Raw genomic sequence first — 23,929 nt, 5'->3', positions numbered from 1 at the left:
CAAGTTCTTGTATTCCTGCACCCATGTGGAAGACCTGGAAGAAGCTCCTGGCTTTGGATCAGCCCAACTCTGACTGTTGCGGCCATCTGGGGAGTGATCCAGCAGATGGAAGACCTTTCTCTGCTTCTGCCTCTCTGTAACTCTGACTTTCAAATAAATAAATAAATAAATGTTTTTTAAAAAAGTTAAAACAAACAAACAAACAAACAAAACAGATGAGACATCCCCAGCAGCATGTTAAGCAGTAGCCTGCAGTGCTGGCTTCCCTTATGGGTACTGGTTCAAGTCCTAGCTTCATCACTTTTGATCTAACTCCCTGCTTAATGTTCCTGGGAAGGCAGAAGATGGCCCAAGTCCCTGGGACCTTGCCAACCATGTGGGAGGCCCAGAAGAAGCTCCTGGTTCCTGGCTTCAGCCTGCCCCAGCCTGGGTTATTGCAGCCATTTGGGGAGTGAACCGGTGGATGGAAGATCTCTCTCAGTCTCTCCTTTCTGTAACTGCCTTTTAAATAAATAAGTAAGTGTGTGTGTGTGTGTGTGTGTGTGAGAGAGAGAGAGAGAGAGAGAGAGAGAAAGAGAGAGAGAGGGTGAGTTGGCATAGGACCAGAGAGAGACAATAGTCCTTTACACCTTGTGATCTGTGCACTGTTTCTTGGATCTATGGGTTTTGAATTTTCACAGAATTTGAAAACTGTCTAATTTTCACGTAAAGTATTATTTCAGACCTTACTCTCCACTAAGGTCTGCAGTGGTTGCTTGTTTTACCACCTGATGTCATTTCATATGGCTCGCCATCTCCATTGTTTTCATCTGAGGTCTCATTAATGACGTCCCTTTCCCTGCTGGATATCTTGTCCTCACTAAGATGAGGATGAATGAAATCTCATTCTACTTGTACTTTTTTGACTTTGAACTGAACTCCAGCTCTGTAGAGCTACAGAATTAAGCAGATATCTAAAGTGGAAAGTGTGGAGACCCTCTAATTACCAATTTTATCAATCTACTTCTGTCTGACCTCTGAAAGCTCTGTTGTATTTTCTCCATTTAAGGGACCATTGCAGTCAGGTAGGTATCAGTTTATGGTGGTTTGTGAGAGTAGTTAACGGTGAAAACGGTAAGGACTGGTCTGATGGGTATATTTTGAGCGTTGAACTACTAGGATGATTGTTGATTGGTTCACAAAACAAGTCCTTATATAATTTTTGACTTGCCAAAATTTTAATTTTTGTTTCTCATTTTTTTGACATAGTTTAACCAATTTTTCTTACTTCTAAGGGCTTTTGATTATTGAAGAGCAGAACGTAAACTGTAATCTTTTGTTCCTTTTTGTTCCAGAATGCTTATTTTTTTTAAAGATTTATTTTATTTATTTGAAAGACAGAATTACAGAGAGAGGTGGAGACACAGAGAGAGGTCTTCCATCTGTTGGTTCATTCCTCAATTGGTCGCAGTGGCTGGAGCTGCACTGATCTGAAGCCAGGAGTCAGGAGCTTCTTCCGGGTCTCACGCAGATTCAGGGACCCAAGGACTTGGGCCATCTCTGCTTTCCCAGGCCATAGCAGAGAGCTGGATTGGAAGTAGAGCAGCCAGGACTGGAACTGGCGCCCAGACGGGTGGCGGCTTTACCTGCTACGCCACAGTGCCAGCCTTAGGATGTTTATTCTTTGTATTTTTTCTTATGAATGTGTTGTTTTCCTATTATTTGGAAGGTAAGCTTAATGTGATGTGACTTGTATTTATCTTGACTTTGTTTTGTGCATTTTTAACATTTATTTATTTGAGAGGCAGACTGAAAGGGAGATGTGGAAAGAGGCAGAGACAGAGGGACCTCCCATTTTCTGCTGCCCTCTCCATATGCCCACAGGGCCAGAGATGGGCCAGGACAAAGCCAGCAGCCAGGAAGTGAATCTAGGTCTCCCAGGGCATCTAACCAATGGAGTCATCTCCTGCTGCTTCTCAGTGTGCCCTTAGCAGGAAGCTAAAGTTGGAGCAGAGCTGACACTTGGACCTAGGCTTTTTTTTTTTTTTTGACAGGCAAAGTTAGACAGTGAGAGAGAGACAGAGAGAAAGGTCTTCCTTCCGTTGGTTCACCCCCCAAATGGCTGCTACAGCCAGTGCGCTGTGGCTGGCACGCTGCGCTGATCCAAAGCCAGGAGCCGGGTGCTTCCTTCTGGTCTCTCATGCGGGTGCAGGGTCCAAGCACTTGGGCCATCCTCCACTGCCCCCGCCGGGCCAGAGCAGAGAGCTGGACTGGGAGAGAAGCAGAATCTGGTGCCCCAATCGTGACTAGAACTCGAGGTGCCGGCGCTGCAGGTGGAGGATTAGCCAAGTGAGCCGCGGTGCTGGCCTGGACCTGGGCTTTCTAATATTAGACATCAGTATCCCCATTGACATCTTAATTGCTAGGTGAAACAGCTGCCTCCCCCCTTTGTCAGAAGATGTGTTGATATTTAAGTATTAGATTTCTTAACTTTTACATGTATAGCTTCTGAATATTGAGATTCTGTTACAAAGCCTTTCCTAACCAAAAGTGATAACCAAACAGTCCATACAGTTCTCACATTTTTATACAACTGTGCTTTAACTTTATTCTACATATCTAGTTATTCAACACCATTTATTAAAAAAATCTATGGGGCTGTGCTGAGGTATAGCGGGTAAAGCTGCCACCTGTGGTTTGGACATCACATATGGGCACTGGTTCGAGTTTTGGCTGCTCCTCTTCTGATCCAGTGCTCTGCTTATGGCCTGGGAAACAATTAAAAGATGGCCCAGGTCCTTGGGCCCCTGCACCTGGGTGGGAGACCCAGAGGAAGCCCCTGGCTCCTGGCTTTGTATTGATCCAGCTCTGGCCATTGTGGACATTTGGGGAGTGAACCAGCAGATGGAAGGTCCCATCTATCTATGTATCATTGTACCTTCAACATTTAGAATCTCTGTATGCGGTCAGGAACCTGATCATGTCCAACTGTAGCTTCTCATGGATCTAAAAAACATCTGATTCCTCCATTCCCGTTGTACTAGGGTACAGCATGAGTAGGATAGTCACAAGCATTCCTTTGTGAACAAGAAAAAGATGAGTGAGTGGGGAGGCCCACCGGATATATCATCCCATGACAACCTGGCCATCTCGAAATTCTGGGGGCAGATATTGTGAGTGTTCTCTACTCTTTGGATGGGATGCGTTCTTTGATGAGGCCTTGCTTCTGTAGAAATGCTTTGAGAGTTTTCCAGTTTTACATGACTCCAGTTTCTGGGATCTACCCATTTTCTTTCATGCCTGCAAACTGGGTTTTTTCAACATTTTCCTCTAGTACTGCCAAGTGCAGTGAGCAGTAAGAGAGATAGATAGACTACTGTCAGTCCATTTTCTAGTTTCTTTTCCTGAAGCTCTAAGTGTATAACATTATTGGACTTCATCAGCAATATTTATGTTATAGAGTTACTGTTATCAAAAGCTATTATCATTAAGCATATATGAGGAGTCTTCAAAATGTTCATGTAAATACATATTGTGGAACAACCTGCATAGATTTTATTATTTAAAATTTTTTTTCTCATTTGTTGATTTATTGGAACACATTTTTCTCAGTGCATACTTATATAAAAATTAAAAACTAGAAATAAAACTTAGGCTGAGCTAGTCCAATGTTAATCTAGCCAAAAAAGATACATAGAGAGCTAGCCAGATGCACTGGGCTCGCAGATGGCCACTATGCCTTTGGCTGAAGATTTACTACATCCACCCTTGGAGAAGGAAAAGAAGAAACATATAAAAAGAAACAGCCAGTTCAAAGCATGAATTCTTATTTTATAGATGAAAATGTCTAGGTTGCTACAAGATTACCATGGTTTTCAGCCATGTCCAGACAGTGGTTCTTTGTACTGGTTGTTCAACAGTGTTGTGACAGCATATAGGACAAGTGGCCAGGTTCACAGAGCCAACACTATTTTATTTATTTATTTATTTATTTATTTATTTATTTATTTATTTTGTCAGGCAGAGTTAGTGAGAGAGGGAGACAGAGAGAAAGGTCTTCCTTCCATTGGTTCACCCTCCAAGTGGCCGCCACGGCCAGCGCGCTGTGCCGATCTGAAGCCAGGAGCCAGATGCTTCTTCCTGGTCTCCCATGCGGGTGCAGGGGCCAAGCACCTGGGCCATCCTCCACTGCCTTCCTGGGCCACAGCAGAGCGCTGGACTGGAAGAGGAGCAGCCAAGTCTAGAACCTGGTGCCCATATGGGATGCTGGCACCGCAGGCGGAGGATTAACCAAGTGAGCCACGGCGCCAGCCCAGAACCAACACTATTAATTCACACAACTTCCTGATTTGTGTTTTCTCACAGAAAGCTTTATTATAAGTTCAGTAATTGTTTGTTATTTTAAAGCTTTATTATTTTGAAAGTCAGAGTTAGTGAGGTGGTGGGTTATCTTACATCTGCTGGTTCACTTCCCAGATGGCCATAATGCTGGGGCTGGGCCAGGCTGAAGCCAAGAGCCAGGAGCTTCATCTGGGTCTCCCACATGGGTGTCAAGGACCCCAACACTGGACCTATCCTCCACTACTTTTTCTAGGCCATTTTCAAGGAGCTGAATTGAATAGTGGATAAGCCGGAACACAAACTGGCACCTATATGGGTGTTGGCACCTCAGATAGAGGCTTAATCCTCTACTCTGAATGCTAGTCCCAGTTCAGTAATTATATGACTCTTCCAAGACATTGTAATTATGTTTGATTTTATAAGTCATACAACAGTAATCTTGGCATTGAGTTTTCAGTAAAGTTTTGATTATGTGCAAAAATAGATACTTAAAGTAATAACAAAAGCTTGATTCATTTATTAAAATCATGTTCTTGGTAGACTTGTGTACATCTGTTTTCAAAAGTTTTATTTGGATCAGCATTGTGATGAAGTGGGTTAGGCTGTTGCCTGCAATGCCAGCATCTCTTATAAGAGTGCTGATTCAAATCCTAGTTGCTCCACCTCCAGTCTTGCTCCCTGATAAAAGCTCCCGAAGATGGCCAAGTTCTTGGGACCCTGAACCCACGTGGGAGGCCTGATGGAGTTCCAGGCTTCTGGCTTTGGCCTAACTCAGCCCTGGCCATTGTGGGTATTTGGCGAGTGAACCAGGAGATGGAAGATACTTCTCTCTCTCTCTCTCTCTGGGTGTGTATGTGTGTGTGTGTCTTCCTGTCTGTAATTTTGCCTTTCAAATAAGTCTTAAAATGTTATACCAATGCGTGTAATACATTTAATTCAATTATTATTGCTTATAATTTACATTAAGAGGATTTTTAACTTTAAAGAATTTACACATGCAATAATACTGTAATGTTTTACATCATATTCTTTTTAAAAAATTTGTTTATTTTATTTGAATAGAATATTTATTTAATTCGAAAGGCAGAGTTATAGAGAGACAGGGAGAGAGAGATCTTCCATCCTCTGGTTCACTCCCCAAATGGCCACAATGGATGAGGCTGGGCCAGGCAGAATCCAGGAGCCAGGAACTCCATTTGGGCCTCCCACGTTGATTCAGGGGCCAAGATATTAGGACCATCCTCCATTGCATTCCCAGGCTACCAGCAGAGAGCTGGATTGGAAGAAGAGCAGCCCATATGGCATATCAGGGGTACCAGTACCTCAAGCAGAGACCCAGTCCACTACGCCACAGAATGTTTCTGCCCCTAGAATGTTTTTTTCTCAGTCATATTTCCTGTCCATCAGCGATCAGATTGGCTTTGCTTTTTTTCTGCTTCCCTCAGACTCCCAGAGGACAAGATGAGCATTTTCTTTCTGGAATATTGGTTATTCTTGTATCAGAGAGAGAACCTGGTCACCCATGTGTGGGTCTTACAGTTTCTGCTTAGAAATTGCACATGCCACATGTTTTCTCTGATATGTGGTAGCTAATACATAGAATACAAAAAAATTTTAATATATATGAATGAAATTGACATCTTAGGATTTAATTACTGTTTATAAGAAGTCTTCATCTATAGTCCTGCTGAACAGTGGTCTCTCTACTCTTTACTTGTTGAACTCTTTTATTTAGTAGAGCATTAAGCATGTGACTATAAAGTAAATTAAAATGTATCACAAAAATTACAAAAGGGAGAGGGTGGGGGAAGAAAGTATCATATTAGAATTCTATGAACTACATGAGATCTTTACATCAATAAAAAATAAATTATAAAATAAGTCACTTCCATTCATATGTTGTTGGTCAAAGCAAGTCATAGAGAGAACTATGAATCTGTTTATGTGATTTCCATTGTAAGGGGAATATGCAATTATTCTATAGAGAAAGGCAAAACATTAATTTTTTTGCAAATTTCCATTTTTTAGTCTCTTTTTTTCATTTTTAATTATCTTTATATACAGATCAACTCTATACTAAGTAAAGATTTCAACAGTTTGCACCCACACAGACACACAAAGTATAAAGTACCGTTTGAAGACTAGGTTTACTGTTAGTTCTCACAGTACAACACATTAAGGACAGAGGTCCTACATGGAGAGCAAGTGCACAGTGACTCCTGTAGTTGATTTAACAATTGACACTCTTATTTATGATGTCAGTGATCACCTGAGGCTCTTGTCCTGAGCTACCAAGGCTATGGAAGTCTCTTGAGTCCACAAACTCCGACATTATTTAGACAAGGCTATAATCAAAGAGGAAGTTCTCTCTTCCCTTCAGAGAAAGGTACCTCCTTCTTTGATGGCCTGTTCTTTTTGCTGGGATCTCACTCACATAGATCTTTCTTATAGGTCATATTTAGGCAAAATGTTTATAACATGAGAGATGATTTAGGTCTCCAGAATGTGTATGTTTAAGGCTAGTCCCAGCTCCTCAAGGTGACTCCATTTAGAGCTAGAACTTTTAGGATGTAATCGTGTTTAAATGAATTTATAAAGGTAAGGCCCTAATCTGGTAGGATTGATTGCTTTAGAAGAACAAGAAGAGAGAAAAAAGGAAGAGGTATCACCCACCGTCTGATAACACTTCAAGAAGGCTGCCACCTATAAGCCAGGAAGAAGATCTTGGACTTTTTTGTTTGTTTAAGATTTATTTATTTATTTGTTTGTTTGAAAGAGTTAGAGAGAGGGAGAGACAGGGATCTTCAGTCTACTTGTTTGCTCCCCAGATGGTCACAGTGGCATGGGTTGGACCATCTGGCAGGATGCCAGGTGCTTCTTGCAGGTCTCCCATGTGGGTAGCAGGGGCTGCTTTTCCCAGGCCATTAGCAGGGAGCGGGATGGGAAGTATAGCAACTGGGACACTAACTGCCACCATATGGGATGCCGGCATTGCAGGCAGAGGCTTTGCTATTGACATATAGAATACAAAGTAAGCCATGCCACAACACTAGCCCCTCCCTCTGGACTGTACAGTGTGTAGAGCAGTTAGACTATCCAGTACATTGTATTTTCTATGGCAGTCCAGAGAAGGACATTGATTTGGGGTGATACCATACCCTATCTCTTCTTACTTCTTGAATTTTTCTCACAAACTTTTAAATTAGCTTGTCTATATCTAAGAATGTGTTGTTTCCAGGAGCATAATACTAGGTCAATGTACTGATTTAAGGACACTGATAGAGATCCTTCTTGTCTGACCATGGTGTGTCTTTTCAGTTGGCTTGGTTCTTTTGTGTGTTTGCTTTTTCCCTTCTATCAAATAAGTAGAGCAATGTACATTTTTGTGAAATGTATTGCTGGGCATTTCATCTTTTTGTTGTTTTATTTGTGTGTTCTCACTTGTATAATGAATTTTGTAGGTTATTTAAATAGTCTGTTAATTCATTGAACCATGTGATTCAGAATAGTTTTCAGAAGATTGTTTTGTAAGAATAAATTATAAAGCATTTCAATATTTCTCTTTGCATATGAATTGACTAATTGCTTCTTATAAATAACTGTGGTGATGGAGCATCATTATCGTCCCATGTGTCCCCTTTAGCTGTGACATTCATTTTATCATGGTAAGAAGAATGCCCTGGACACTTCTTTTAGTGAGGGTCTATATTATAAATGGGATGATATTTAAAAATATACTTTGTGTATGTCTCTTTTGCTGTAGTTTGATTTCCCTGGTGTGCATCTGTTGTGCTGTTATGGTCTGATTTCTGTTGCTTTGTGTTCATGAGAACACATTTGTGTAGTAGTTTGAGTAGTTTGGCATCTCAGTGAAGTGCAGCCTGATGATGCAGAAAAATATATTTTAGGGGCCTGGTGTTGTGACACAGTGGATAAAGTCCCTGCTTGGGATGCCCATATCCCATATTAGAGTGCTGCTTGGAGTCCTGGCTCTGCTACTGAGTTTCTGATCTACTTCCTGCTAATATCCTAGGGAAGCAGCAGAAGATGGCTCAGGCACTTGAGTCCTTGCCACCCATGTTGGAGATCTGGGTGGAGATGCTGGCTTTTGGCTTCAGGGTGAGATCTGGATGGAGATGTTGGCTCTTGGTTTCAGAGTGGCCCAGTCCTGGCTGTTGCAGTCATTTGGGGCATGAACTAGTGGGTGAAAGATCTCTCTCCTGTCTCTCACTCACTCTCTGTCACTGTATCTTTCAAATAACTAATTATTTTTTTAAAAGAAGGAAAATTTTATTTTCTTCTTTGTTATCCTGTTCTACATTGAATTTGTGTCTCAGTCTGTCTACCATGTTATTTCAGCTAATGTTCATGTCTTTTTGGAATCACATATTTTTCATCCTGTTCTTGGAAAAACATGAGTTCCTGATATTAAGGAAAACAATTATAGTCTCTTTTTTTGAAATTACAAAATTAATATGCAGGCAGGATATTTATATTGTGATTTTTGTTGCTATTGCTATATAGACTACAAAGTAAGCTGCATCTTATAAGAGGTATGTGTAAGATAAACACAGAAGAATGCACTTCCAGTCTTGTTTTATGATTCACAACTGCAGTATTTAACAGAAATTTCATGTTGCAGATGTTTGTGTCCTTTGAGGATGTGGCTGTGGCCTTCACCTGGGAGGAGTGGCAGAAGCTGGACAGTGCTCAGAGGGCTCTGTACAGGGATGTGATGCTGGAGACCTACAGCAACCTGATGTGCTTGGGTGAGTGAAATGCCTCAGTCCCTTCCAAGTAGAACACCTTCTTCCTACTTGACCAATACATGAACCCTTTAACGTTAGGTGTAAGATTCCACAAAGAATGTCAGCATCAACTGTCTGAAGCAAGGGGCTCAAATTAGCCCTTTCAATGCACAGTTTCTCAAGTTAAACCATTGCTGTTCTTCAAAGGACCTGACTGAGCAGTCTGGCATGTGTTGTTTCGCATTAACAGGCTGCTGCATTTCCAAACCAGAGGTCATCTTCAAGTTGGAGCAAGGAGCAGAGCCATGGATTGTGGAAGAACCCGTAAACCACAGCCTGCCAGGTCAGTCTGTGCATCCTGGGTAGCAAGGCTGGGAAAAAGAATGTTCGCCAGATGTTTTTGGTTGAGATGTTATCAACAAATATTCCCAAGTCTCAGCCTGCAGACAGCTGGTTGTGTGCATCAGACATAGGCATTCTCTGGTCTCCAGGGAAGGTTCTCACATAATACTCATCTTCCTTGTTCTTTGTTACTGAATATCCTTACCCATCTTTTCTTAGATTTTTTTTCTTGGTTAGAGGCATTCTCTAAGTTGTCAGTTGTTGTTTTCTATATTTTATGCTGTTGTTATCCTTTAGGCATTTATTTCCATGTTTATTCTTTCAGTGCTGGTTAACTGGGCAGCTTTTAGGTGCTTACCTTTTTGTAGTTTTAAAAAAATAACAATATGAGGAAACAGATATGTCTTCATTTAAAGAGCTTACATTCTCTTGAGAGAGGAAAAAACCCAGTATTTGGTGATATGAGGTAAGACACTCAAGAATGTTTTGCCAAATTGAAAGACTGAAAAATGGCACGTGTTCTTTTAGGTAGGGTCCTAAAAGAAGGCAATTCTAGAGACATATGAATTATTTATCTTGGGTTACCTTAATGTTGAGATTAAAGTTTTCCAAATTTGACATACAGAGGATGTAAAATTCAGAAAAGATAGTGTACATCTGTATTGGAAAAACAGATTTATAGATCATTAGCTTAAAGCTGGAATTTTTTTAAATTGTTTTATTTAAAAGGTGGATAAACAGAGCAAATGAAACAGAGGGACAGATATTTGCTTGTTCACACAAATGACAGCAGCATCCAGAGCTGAGCCAGGTTGATATCATGATCCTAGAACTCAATTTGGGTCTCCCACATGGTTGGCAGGGATGTATACACTTGGGCTATTATTTTATTTCTTCCAGGGTATATATTAGGAGGAAGCTGGTTTTGGGAGCAGAGCCAGGATTGAAACCAGGCATTGCAAAATTGGATGTGGACATCCCATGTGATTACTAACCTTTGTGCCAAATACTTGCCCCCTGGTCTGTTATTTAAAGTATTAGTAGATTTCCTAGAAGGTGGTGAGACATGAGAAAAGGGTCAGGCATTGTGGTATAGTGGGTTGGGCTGCCGTGTGTGATGCTATCATCCCATGTCAGTTCAACTAAGTCCCTACTGCTATGCTGCTGATCCACTTCCCTGCGAATGTGCCTGAGAAAGCAGCAAAGGAAGGCCCAAGTGCTGCCACCATGCAGGAGAGTTGGATAGAGTTCTTGGCTGCTGGCTTTGATCTGGCCCAGCCTTTTGGGAAGTGAACCAGCAGGTGGATGATCTCCACCTCTCTCTCCTGGGCACTATCACTCTGCCTTTCAAATCAGTCAGTCAATCAATCTCCATGTCTCCTGGGCACTATCACTCTGCCTTTCAAATCAGTCAGTCAATCTCCATTTCTCCTAGGCTCTGTCACTCTGCCTTTCAAATAAACAACAAACAAACAAATGCTTTTTAAAAAGAACATGAGAATAGGGATTCAGGAATAAACCTTGTGTACCACAGCATTACAAATCTTGTTGCCCAGTTAGGACCCGGCATAGGAGCTTAGAAAATGTTGGTCCTAGACTTGGGAGGTGAACCAGAGGATTCTGAGTTCAAAGGCCAAGTGAATCACCAGATGCATACTGAAGGATTCATGTTTGTTTGAGGATAGATTTTGAAGATAGCGTACTAAAAGTACAAAGAGATAAGAAATGTGTAGAAGGCTCAGTTTTCTGTGACAGGCATGTGACAGCTGAAATGCCTAGAGAAGGTTAGTCACCAGAAGCAGAGAATTTGCAGGCTGGAGTATGTACGAGGAAGTGAATGGAGAATGTCAAGGCTGTTAAACTCAAAAGGAGCCAGAAAAAGAGTTTTCAGAGATGACGGTCTCAGACTGGGTTGCAGAACCAGATCCTTTAGACTGGCAGGGAGAGGTTGTGCCCAGGAGTGGTGGGCTGAAGCTGTTCTGTACCTCTTAAGATGCTGAGGAACAGAAGATGTCAGCTTTCTTTAGGAATGTGGTGTATGCTGTCTTAATGAAGTGTGGGGGAGAAGAGGTCACATGTTTGAAAAATCCCACAAATGGCTACAGTCGTTCCCTGGGGAATGGTGAGACATAGACAGCCCTAAGTACATCGCCTGTTCCTAAGCCGTGTTTCTGCTTAATTGACAGACATATGGCTCTCACCTGTACCTACAAGTTGATGTTCTATAAAAACCTTGCCATCTTCTAAGCTGAAAGAAGAGCAGAAGAAAAGCACAAAATACAGTTATTATGAGGCAAAAATGGAGAAAGAGAGTGGGAAAATGGCTGATGAAAAGTTCTCAGCATAATACTAGAGCTGGGCAGTAGTGTTTTCCAATTTGTTAAAAGGAAAAATAAAACAACAAAAACCATCCTGATTTCACATTGGGAAATCTACTAGTGTAATTTATTATATTGATTCACCAGGGAGAATTAACATGTACTGTCATAAATGAATGTCCTTTATTGATGTTTAAAGATTTTGTCATGACGGGAAGGAACTATTTTGCCTTTATACAAGTATTCCAGAAGAAACGTTTAGATGTGGTTGATGAATATTTTTTTTGTTTTTTTTTTTCATTTCAGTTCTCCAGAAAATGGACGACCTCATTGGAACAAGCCAGGAAATTCAAGACATGATTTTCTGGCAAGTTGTAATGACAAACAACACATCAACCAAGGAGAACACTTATTTAGGAGAAACATTTAATTTAAAATCCAACCATATGTCAAAACTGATAATGAAGGATGGAAATTATGCAGAAATGGGGCCTGAGGAGTATAGAATATGTCAGAACTCTCTTCTCCTTAGTGAGCCTGATGATCTGTGGGCTGGCGAGAAACCTGATGCCTCTGTTGATGAACCTGGGAAATCTCTCCGATTCTACGAGTATCCTAGTCGGCATCAGGCTTTGCCACAGAATTTTGAACACAGTGGACAAAGGAGCACCTTCAACAGCGAGGCAATGTTCTTTACACACAAATCAGACCTTACAGTACATCAGGTGACACATACAGGAGAACATCCCTGTGCGTGTAATGAGTGTGAAAAGTCTTTCAACTGTAAATCAAACTTCACCGTACGTCACAGCATTCACCCAGGGGGAAAGTCCTATTGGTGTAATGAATGTGGAAAAAGCTTTTGCCGGAAGTCGAACCTCCACCGACACCAGAGAACTCACACAGGGGAAAAAACCAATGAATGCAATATATGTGAAAAAAGTTTTTACCAGAAGTCAGACCTTATCATACATCAGAGAATTCACACAGGGGAAAAGCCCTATGAATGTAATGACTGTGGGAAAACCTTTTGCCGGAAGTCCAGCCTCAGGACACATCAAAGACTTCATACAGGTGAGAAATTATTTGAATGTGAAGAATGTGGAAAAACTTTCTTCTACAAGTCATCTCTCTCTCAGCATCAGAGAACTCTGTACGAATGTAAAAAGTGTGATAAAGCATTCTACCACTGGTCTCTATTCTGTAGGCATCAGCAGACTCACACAGGGGGGAAACCCTATAAATGTAATGAATGTGGAAAAACTTTCTGCAGGAAGGCAAACCTCAGCATGCACCAGCAGACTCACACTGGGGAAAAGCCGTATAAGTGCAACGAATGTGGAAAAACTTTCTTCAGGAAAACAAGCCTCAGCAGACATGAGCAAACTCACACAGGGGAGAAACCCTTTGAATGTAATGATTGTGGAAAAGCCTTTTATCTGAAGTCAAACCTCATCATACATCGCAGAAATCACACAGAAGGAAAAGCTTATCCATGTAATGAATGTGGGAAAGCCTTTTACCAGAAATCATACCTGATTATACACCAGAGAAGTCACACAGGGGAGAAACCTTATGGGTGTAATGAATGTGGGAAAGCCTTTTCCCGAAAGTCAGATCTCGTCAGGCATGAGAAAATTCAAACAGGGGGGAAATCCTATGAGTGTAATGAATGTTCTAAAACCTTTTGCCAGAAGTCAAATCTCAGGATACATCAAAGAATTCACACAGGTGAGAAAATATATGAATGTAAAGAATGTGGAAAAGCCTTTTGCAGGAAGTCACATCTCAACAAGCATCAGAATATTCACAGGAGTGGAACAGGCATTGTGGCACAAGAGGTTAAGCTGCCAGTTGGAATGCCTGCATCCCATATCAGAGATCTAGTTCAAGTCCCAGATAGTCCACTTTTAATCCAGCTTCCTACTAATGCACATGGAAATACAGCAGATGATGGCCCAATTAATTGGGTCCCTGCCACTCATGTGGAAGACCCAGATGCAGTTCCAGGCTCTTGGCTTCAACCTGATCCAGCTCTGGCTGTTGCAGGCATTTGGGGAGTAAATCAACAAATGGAAGATCTCTCTCTTTCTCTGTCTCTCCCTCTGTCTGTCCCTCTGCCTTTCAAATAAACATAACTTTTTAAAAATATATTCATGGAAGAAAAACCTTATGAATGTAATGAGTATTGAAAGATCTTTTCTCACAAGTCAAACCTCAACAGATGTTAGCTAAATCACAGAGGAGGCATGCTGAGTGTACTGAATGTGGATAAACTCTTATCAGAAGAGACACCTCAGCAGATACACAGGGAGTGACCTTGTATGCTGGAGACTGGCTGTGTGTTCCTCAGTGTCTGCTCTCTCCTCTCAGACATGCATCCTGCATTTTCAGCCTCCCCTAATTATGATTGAAACCATGTAAATGATCCCTGCTTACACAGATGAATTTTGGGAACCAATAACCATTCAGTCTGTAATATGCAGTTGTTTGAAATCTCATCTCCATAATTTACACAGTTATTTGGAATTGCTCAGTTTCGGCTGCACATCCTTTCTCCTACAATTTTACTTGTACACATCGGCTGTGTGAGCACAGATGTGCCACACGGCTCCAGCCCTGCATGATGAGTGTTTTGTTTAGTATAGAGAGTTGAGTCTCTAGTGGCCTTTTTGATCCTGGTTATCACAGACTTATTTGTAGATGAACCTGGAGCTGTTTGCACTGTAGGAGTCTGTTTATCAGACAGAGAGAAATTGTGAGCTGAGTGTTGTGGTGGCATAAAGTGCAGGCTGTCTTTATGTGACTGATTTTGTGCCATCATCTATTTTTAATTTTGTTTTCTTTTGTTTTACATTCTGTTGAAGTGAGTTACATGCTTTGTTAATTGACTTATGACTTGACTGCATTTATCTAACCCATGTGACCCTTTTTTTTTATTTCACTAAACTATTTGCAGGTATTTGCTTATAAATATGATAATGTCAAATGTTACAGTGGCTCTGTGTCCCTCTTAGTATATTTTTTTCTTTAATTTTCTCATTCTCTTTGAAACCTAAAATCTGTGTGAACTTCCATCCCACACTCCCAAATCCCTTTGTGGATTCAGATGAGACTTGCATTCAGCTTGGATTTTCAAAGATACACACTCAGAATCAGAGTTCACTCCAGTGGTGTAGCCATTGTGCCACATCCAGGCTTCCGATGCGAAGCTGGGTGCTTTGGCTGCAGCTAGCTGCTCCTGCCCTGGCCCATCCTGAGGAAATTCCTACAAGTCACCCTTGCCCTCTTCACTGCTACCCACTGGATGTAGCTCCTTTGTCCTGGTCATGCCCCCTTGGCATCTTTTACATGCTAGTCATTACTATGAATATTAGGAAAATTAGAGAATTAAGGGGAAATAAATGGTAATGTGTTTCATATAAAATTAACAGCCAGAATAGCTGTGCTTATTCCAGATAGTTAAGCTTAAGGCAAAATCAAAATCTGTGCTGATAATCTAATTGTCCATGCTCTCACAAATGTGCTCTAGCATATTTAAAGTTTTAGCCAACTTGAAGGAGTAGAGAAATCTGTGATTGTAGTGGGAGAAAATCATCCCTCTATTGGGTTCAGAAAGGCAGATATGGTAGAAAATGTAAGAAATTTATTGCAAAAGTAGTAAATAGACATGGACATGACCCCATTATTAGCTTAGTAGCATTGAAAGCAGAATGCTTCACATAGTGACTTTCTTTTCCACTGAAGTAGAAAAGCATCATCCAAGAGTACAGTAAGCATCCCATAGTGCAGAAGGCAAATTCTGGGCTGTAGCAACACACAGGATCTCCCCAGTGCCCTGGCTCTGAGTCCCCAAAGAAAGACTGCAGGGCTCATCCAGGGTGTGGCTCCCTCAGAACCTATTCCAGCAAGAAGCCCCCTGATTATGGTCACTCCTTAACCGCCCCCAGAGGCTCCTGTAGTCAGAAGACCCAGGACCCATTGGGGAACAGAAATAGGAGGGAGTAGGTATACATTTTTGTGTGTTTGGGGCCAGGCTCACTAGCAAGGACACCAGGGCACAGTTCCTTCCAGGACCTCAGTAGGTCTAGAAATGTCAGAAACCAGGAGCATAGAAGGAATGGTTGGGGATGATGTGACCCTTTGTGCAGCACCTTAATATGTGGGGAGGGCATCACTGAAGCCTTACACGTTGTGTACAGATTGTGAGCCTTTGTTTTATCCTGATGGAGGAAGACTGGTCATGTGGCCAGCTCATTGTGTGTAGACTGCCGGTGTGAATATGTAAGAGCTCACTTGTTTGATATTTCTGTGAGTTGCTTATGGTACTGGGCTGGGGTCATGGGTTCTTTGCCACCTCACCTTGGCCGGGACATCTGCAGCTTCTATCTAAAACTCTCCTAGTGCCTTTGAGTCTCTGGACAAGGGTTGGAGGTGAATGTGCTGATGCTGATGTTGTATTCAGGATAATGAGTTTTTTGCCACTGACTTAGGTCTCAAATGTCCACAAGATCTGAACAATGTCAGTGTCCACTTGAAAGCAAGGCATAATGTACACCTTTCAAGATGCAGCAGGCCTAGAAGGAAGCAATTGGATCAGAGCGTGTGGATGGTGAAGGTTGGCAAGACTTTCCTGGGCTCTGCAACATTGGCCTGTGCTGCAGGTGCAGTGTCCCTATCCTGGTGTCATGGTTTAGTCCAGTGAGAGGATAGGAGAGACTAAAGTAGAATGAAGTCCAAGAGAGATCCCAAAGGGAGTGGCTGGGTGTAAAATATGGTCTTGACGGATGGGGATCACTTTCCACTTAACCACCGCTCCACCTCCAGTTCTCATACCAGTAGGAAGGAAAGACAACACCCTCATTTCTACTGCATTTTACTCCAGTCTTTCTGAATTTTCAAATAGATGTTTGGTTAGAGAAAGCCCCAGTAAAGTTCCCTGGGGTCAAAGAGCTCAGGTATCCCAGGACAGTAGCAGGCAATTATTGAGCCCTTGTTGCATATGATGATGATATTGCATGTTCAGAGTGTGCATCTGGGTCAGAGGAGAAAAGGTTCCCAGTCAGATTGGATGAAGGAACAGATGGGAATGATAGCATTCGGTATCCCTGATACCAGTAAATGCCTCATTCTGCTTAGAGCAAGTGATCCCATTTTTCAGATTAAGAAATTGAGTTAAAAGTAACTTGCCCAAAGTCACCTAGCTGGAAAGGATCAGAGTCAATAGGACAACGTGACAGTATATTGCAGAGAATATAAAATATAGCATTTGGATTTCCTTTGGCTTACCTATATAACTGGTTCTAAATTTTAGGCCCTCCTGGTGAACCTGGTGAACTTGCACCAATGGTAAGCGTTAAGAAAGCATGTGGGCCCAGTTATATATGGTCCATCATGATAATTATGTGGGCCCGGTTATATATGGTCCATCACTATAATTATGTGGGCCCGGTTATATATGATCCATTATTATAATTTATTTTCCTTGCTTCACCATAATGTAGTAAGAATGGCACTGCAATTTGGGGACTGTGTACTATGGATTGTGCTTAAGCAATATATTCCTTTCAGTGGAGTATTTAGATTCAAAGACTTTGAATATGGTTAGCAAATAGTACTCAGATAACTGTAGTTGGGCAATTGAATTCTTTTTTTCTGTTGAACACATGAGGGATGCAAAATATTCAAACATAATAAAACTCTTCTTTGATGTTTTTCATTTATTTCAATAATTTTATACTATAACACTGGCAGGTAGAGGAAAATTTTTCTTTTTTTTAAAAATTTTGTTATTAGGGTCCGATTGGTCACGTGGACGTGAAGGACCTTCTCAAAAACTGGTGAAGCTGCTTTTCCTCATTTTGATTTGAAGTTTAAAAGGAGCCAGATTGTAAAACAAGAATATTCATTAATTCCCACCCTTGTAGCTCCCACTATATTTATTTAATTTTTATTTAATTTTTATTTATTTTTTGCTCCCACTAAATTTAGTCTAAACCAGAGAACTCAGAATGGAATTTTATAAAAACCTAAAAGGGCTCTTTGATAGTACATTACTAGGTAATATCTCTCTTCTGTGTTCTCCGGGCTTCTGATTAAAATTTCTCCATGAGAGTCTTGAATACCAACAACATTTGCTGACAGACTATTGAAATGATCTGAAAGAAGAAAATACATTATTCTGATTGCAATACATCGTTATGAAGTCTTCATTAAATGGAATTTATTTTTAAGAGTTAATTTAATTTTTGTATCTGTGGCACCATTACCACAATTTACAGAGAAATATACCTGATGTAATGAAAAGAAAACATAAAACTGCACATAAATACCTCAGGAATGTACATCTAATTGGCACTACATTGCATCACCCATTTGCTGCATTTTTTGCAAACTGGCTATGATAGTCCTGAACAAGAAAGGTTTCCTTTTTGAGCTGTAGTAACTTTTCTTACTATGGATTATTGTTCCCTCCTGTGGCAGGTTTTTACAGTTCCTGTTATGCATTTGGGATGACTTTCTCAAAGTAACTGCAGCTTTCCTGGCAACTCCTTGCACTCCTGCTAAGAACTGCAGCGCTTTTCTTCTGTTTTTAGAGCTTTCTGCTACCATATCTATCACTTTGGGACTTTCAGATCCATAACCACCACCATCATGAGTGCCTGAGCTGCTTCCACCAAAACTGCCCCTTCTATGGGTCTATAATTTGATTGCTGTTGTCCACTATAATTTCCAAAATCATTGTGATTTTCACCACCACTGCAGTTAGGATTCCAACATATCCTCCTAAATTATAACTGCCATATTCTCTTCCTCCACCATATCTACCACTTAGGGTTCCATACCTTGGTCCACCACTATCCTAGCTTCCTCTGTTACTGTAGCCGGGACTACCAACATCACTTCCTCCAGTAACTTCTGTTGCCACTACATCCATTACCACAGCACCATCTTCCACCAAAGTTTCTACCGAGGCCAGAGTTACCTCCACCACCTCCAAAGTTTCCTCTATGACCCATTAAATTGCCAGATCGACATGCATGTCCTCTTTGTTACCCAGCAGCAGGCTGAATCTCTTTAGAAAGGGTCTTTTTTACTTCACAACTATGCCCGTTAGTAGTGTTCTATTTCTGAACAGCAATTCTATCAACTGGATCATGATCACCAAGTTAAAAAAGCAAACCCTTTTTTCTATTCTGCCTGTATTTCATAACTTCTATGGTTTCAATCTTGCCATTCTAATTAAAGTAGCGTTTCAAATTATATTTTTCTGTATCTTCTTTAATACAGCCTACAAAAATTTTCTTTCTTGTTAGATGGCACAGTCTTCACCAATCCTCTCTAGAAACAACTCTCTGGTTCCATTACATGCCCATCAGCCTAGTGTGGTTGAGCACACATTGTTGCATCCACCTCTTCACAACAGTAATTCAGAAAACCAAAGTCCCTGGAATATTTTGTTTGGGGAGCTCTCATTACTACACAGTCCGGGTGTGTCCATTTCTCAAAATGGTCTCTCAAACCAGCATCTGTAGTTTCTAAGCTCAGAACACCAGAACAGTTTCTTCAGCTGTTCCTTTGGAACATGGTTCTTCCAGTTTGGGTTTAATATGGGATCTAGAGCTACATGGAATTTAAAAATATGTTAGCATAGTGCCTACAGGGCTCCCCTGAGTAAGTAACTTCCTCAATTGGATTTTTACTTAAAGATGAGACAACTTCAGATTTTAATATTTATAATGTGAACATTGACATATATAACAACAGATTTGTTTTCTAGGTTCTTAGTAGTACCAGAGTTTATGATAAAAAAAATGGTTATACTATTACTCTCCATGTGACCTTAAACCATGTAAATATATTATTTTTTCTTTGTAGGTCATGCTAGTTTTAAAGCACATTATGCTGAAACATATATTAAAATGTCTCATAGGTTTTTTATTATAACAAAGAAATGGCAAGTAGAATTTTCAGAGGCAGTGCTTTACTTCAGTGCCATGTGGTCATACAGAATCTCATGGCATATATGTGTAATTAGGTGCATGGGTTTCTCTGTGTTTATATAATGGTGCCCAAGATAAGATCAGAATAATTTTTATCTGTCTCTTCTAGATACCTTAATGAAAGTTACGCAAACTGACTTGTGGTATGGATTGCAATCAGAAATAGAACCTAGTTTTTTTAAAATTCAGTGTTTTGGACATAAACTGTCAAAGAAGGTTTGCTTGTAATTTATTTGTCATCTAGTCTCATAGAAGAATGTTTTAATGTCTCTCCAGCTTCCCACTCTTTGTTTTTTCTTTCTTCTGTAAAGGATGAACATGGTAGAAACAGAGATATTGGTGCAGGGGAATTTGTAGGATCCCATGCACATTTGTATTTATCAATGTAAGACATAAAGACAAACTTCTAAAAAGAAAGAACAATAAAATTAACTTGAAATTCATTGTATGCATATGTATTCAGCACTAAGTGCAAACAACCAAGCAACCGGTCCTTCTGTTAAAAAGGAAAGTGCCAGAAGACGTTTTGCCAGTGTAAGAGCTAATTCCAATTACCTGTTTCGTTGTTAACACCATGAGTAACCCTACTGGAGCCAGAGAATTATATTAGAACCCAAATTGGATGCTCTCCAAACTGGGTATTAAATTTTCAGAAATAAAGAAATTTGTTTTCAGAAAATAGTCACTAGCTTGACCTCTACCATTCACATCTCAGTCTTATATTAAAAATATTTTTAGATACTTTTATTCTATATTATCTTCAATGATTGAAACATTTTTTATCAGCTAAGGCAATAAATTATGGATAGGATTCCAATTATGCCTATTTGCTCCCCAAATCCTATTGTTGGCTGACATTCCTGATTAATATTCTGGGCCCTGAAATCTGAAAGCACAGTGCACTAATTGGCAGCCCTCGTAACATGGTCCCCCCCCACCCCCCGCATTGGCTCACCAAAAGGAACAGGTCTCTGGCACCTGACTCCACCAGAATTCATGACTTAGGCCACTTGAACATTCTCTGTGTTCATCAATCTGTTGTTATTCATATTACTGTCCTAGGTAATCCCTGGGGTGTGCTACATAAGCACTGGGGGAAAATTGGATAGTAACACAGTGATATCTTAAAATTTTGAAAATGTCACCAAATCAGTACCTGGCATTAATCTGTGTTTAGTCTTGTTTGCATCTCTAGCAGTATGCTTGCTTTGCTGATTATGATCATTCAGATATAATTTGACAGCTATACTGCTTTTTTTCATTTAGCATGCAATTCAGACTGATACTTTCTGGAAAAAAGATCTATATTAAGTAATTCCTATACTTATTAATGACTCTAAAACCCCTTATCTATTTTTCACTAGGGAGCTAAAGACTTTCCTGGGGCTCTGGGTCTTCAAGACCTGAAGGGTCATTGAGTAAGTTTAATCCATCATACTCCTTTCAGGTTATGTGGTTTGCTGAGTAAGGTATGGGAAAGCGTTACCTTAAAAATCTTTACTATTGTATTTGTTAGAGATCTTTAACCTGCTGTGGCTACAGTATTCATCTGTGACTACCGAAATTACAGATGCTTTTATACCATTTCTTGGAATTTCATTTTATTCTATAAAGCAATCTATTTTTAGTTATTGCTGTGTACAAGATATTGTGCTACAAAATAGGGCAAGTGTTCAATGAGGAAAATCTCTGCAGCTTCAGGCTAATAGGTGACACAGTTAAGAAAGTAGGCAATTGCTGCGTAATGGAGTAAGTGACATGACAGGAGTAAGGAAGTGCATTAGGTCCCAGAAGAGGCCCAGTCAACCCAAACTTCGAAGCAATAAAATGCTTCTTTTATAACAGGATAATATGTAACCATTCTATACTGTGTGCATATATAGTCTGTTTATCATCTATTTATCCATCTATCATTTGAAAGCAAAGCTGATAATCGGTACATATTGAGTGGCCTTTGTTTGCAGTGGTTGAGCTTTTGTTTAGGATATTTGCTGCTGTACTAGTTCTTAAATACATTTTCAGTGATATTTGTGCAATGCTGGTTGCAGGACCCTAGGATTATCAAAATCATGGATACACAAGTCCAAATAAAATGGCATATTGTTTGCATGCAATCTGTACACATCTTCCTGTATCCTTTAAATCATCTCTAAATTAATCATAATATCTAATGTAATGCAATTTCTATGTAAATAGTTGTTGCAATGTATTTTTAGGCAATAATGACAAGATTAAAAAGTCTGTACAGAAGCATCTGCTATGTGTTCAGTACAGATGAAACCATTTAGGCCTAACTACATATTACCCATCAGCATCAATGGAATTTTATTTTTTGAATATTCTCCCTCTGTGCTTCTTGGGATTTGTGGATGGGGAGGACCAACTGTATTTTGAATATCAATCCTGGACTTAATTCATATTTTATAACTAAATAAACTCTATAAATGTATGTGTGTTCTGTACTATTTTATTGGCAACTATTATAGATTAAATGTCTATAAAGTCAAAAATGTTTTAAGAGTCATACTATTATAAGTTGAGAATGTTATTTTAAGGTAAAAAACCACTAGTTTCTCTCAAAATGTTTAAAAATTTGGAAATACTTTGAGTAACAGTTTTACACTTGAGATCAGTTTTCATAAAGCGCTTCCAGTTAGCTTATTTTTCCCCATCTTTTGAGAATTGAAATAAACAATATACAGATATCAATTCCTCATTTTCCTGGGATACAAAGGTACTGAAAACTCTAAAGGTAAAGTTAGAGCAGACGGTTCCAAGGTAGTTCTACAATACCTCAGTGTAACCTCTCTGTATCATTTTAGTTCAGTTTTATGTACCCAAAGCTTTTAGAGGAAAAGGGAATATAAATACATGCCTTGGCTAATAAAGTTTCTCCTATTATTTACTACACTTTGATTCTATTTCTTCCCTATTTTTATTTTTAGACAGAGAAAACATAATAGAAGCATAGAGGAACTAAAGTGATAAGGTTCATGAGACACTTGTGGAAAAGTATTAGGTTTTAAAATTCTTATTTCTAAGTCTTCTATGGATTATCGTAAGGGTATATAATTCAGGCAATTTTTTGGGGGGAACTAGGATGTATCTTTTGGTTTTTCTTTATATAACTTTACAAACTAGGATTTCTTAACCATATTAATACAATACAATTATATCCATGTATACAATAATATATTAATACATCAGGTTTCATACAAACTTTTTAGTGGTTATCTGCTTTATTGACTTGTATAAAATGTGCTGAAGACTGAAAAGAAGGTATTCATATCTTTTCCAATTCCATTGCATGGGTTTTAACTCACTGTTTTGCCACTGGACCGTGGCAAGCAGACAGATAGATAGTAAGACTGCTATTCTAAGACTCTGGGAAAGAAAGACCTGCTTTTTTTTTTTTCTAAAGAATATTTGTTATTTTTTTATTTCATTTCTTTGGAAAGGTATAGAGTCACAGAGACCTTCATTTCTTGGTTCATCCCCTAAATGTCTTTTACATCCAGAGCTGGGACAGGTCAAAATCAGAAGCCCAGAACTCAATCTGGGTCTTCCATTTGGTGGCAGGGACCAAGTAGTTGGGTCATCACCTGCTACCTCCCAGGAGGTGAATTTTCAGGAAGCTGGATTGGAAATAGAGGGGCCAGGAAATGAACCAGGCACTCCAATGTGGAATACAGGATTCCAAAGTGGTGACTTCACTACTACACCAACCCCCCTGCCCCAGACCTAAGTTTTAATGCTATCCCATTCAGCTCAAATTCCTTAGAGTGAGGGCAGGATCATATTTATGCTCTAGGGTGGCTGTTAGCAGACTAGCATAAATTAATGGATGTAAAAACTCAGCACAGGGGTCGGCATTGTGATGTAATGGGTTAAGCCACCGCCTGAGACACCAGCATCCCATAGGGGTGCTGGTTCATGTCCTGGCTGCTCCACTTGTGATCCAGTTCTCTGCTAATGTACCTGGGAAAGCAGCGGAAGACGAGCCAAACACTTGGACAACCCCTGCACCCACGTGGGAGACCCAGAAGAAGCTCCTGGCTCCTGGCCTTGGCCTAGCGCAGCCCCAGCCATTGTGGCCATTTGAGGAGTGAATTAGCAAATGGAAGATCCTAGAGTGTGTGTGTGTGTCCCTCTCTCTGAAATTCTGCCTTTCAATTAAATAAATCGTTTTTAAGAAATT

At 40.2% G+C, this 23,929-nt stretch overlaps 1 protein-coding gene across 1 annotated transcript in view; it reads left to right on the top strand.

The window, feature by feature from the left end:
* The window catches only part of LOC100340665 (uncharacterized), a 33,172-nt gene extending 10,992 nt beyond the window's left edge, over positions 1-22,180 (top strand). The window contains exons 3-5 of the mRNA XM_017344794.4: positions 8,963-9,089; positions 9,319-9,411; positions 12,035-22,180. Of these exons, the coding sequence (XP_017200283.2) occupies positions 8,963-9,089; positions 9,319-9,411; positions 12,035-13,860 (2,046 nt within the window). The 3' untranslated portion in view covers positions 13,861-22,180. The remainder of the gene's footprint in view (positions 1-8,962; positions 9,090-9,318; positions 9,412-12,034) is intronic.
* The last annotated feature ends 1,749 nt before the right edge of the window (positions 22,181-23,929 follow it).

This window comes from Oryctolagus cuniculus, chromosome 5 (genome assembly GCF_051225735.1).
Source record: "Oryctolagus cuniculus isolate XC-2025 breed Fujian yellow rabbit chromosome 5, ASM5122573v1, whole genome shotgun sequence".
NCBI classification, from domain to species: domain Eukaryota; kingdom Metazoa; phylum Chordata; class Mammalia; order Lagomorpha; family Leporidae; genus Oryctolagus; species Oryctolagus cuniculus.
This window is presented reverse-complemented; position numbering and strand designations above follow the sequence as displayed.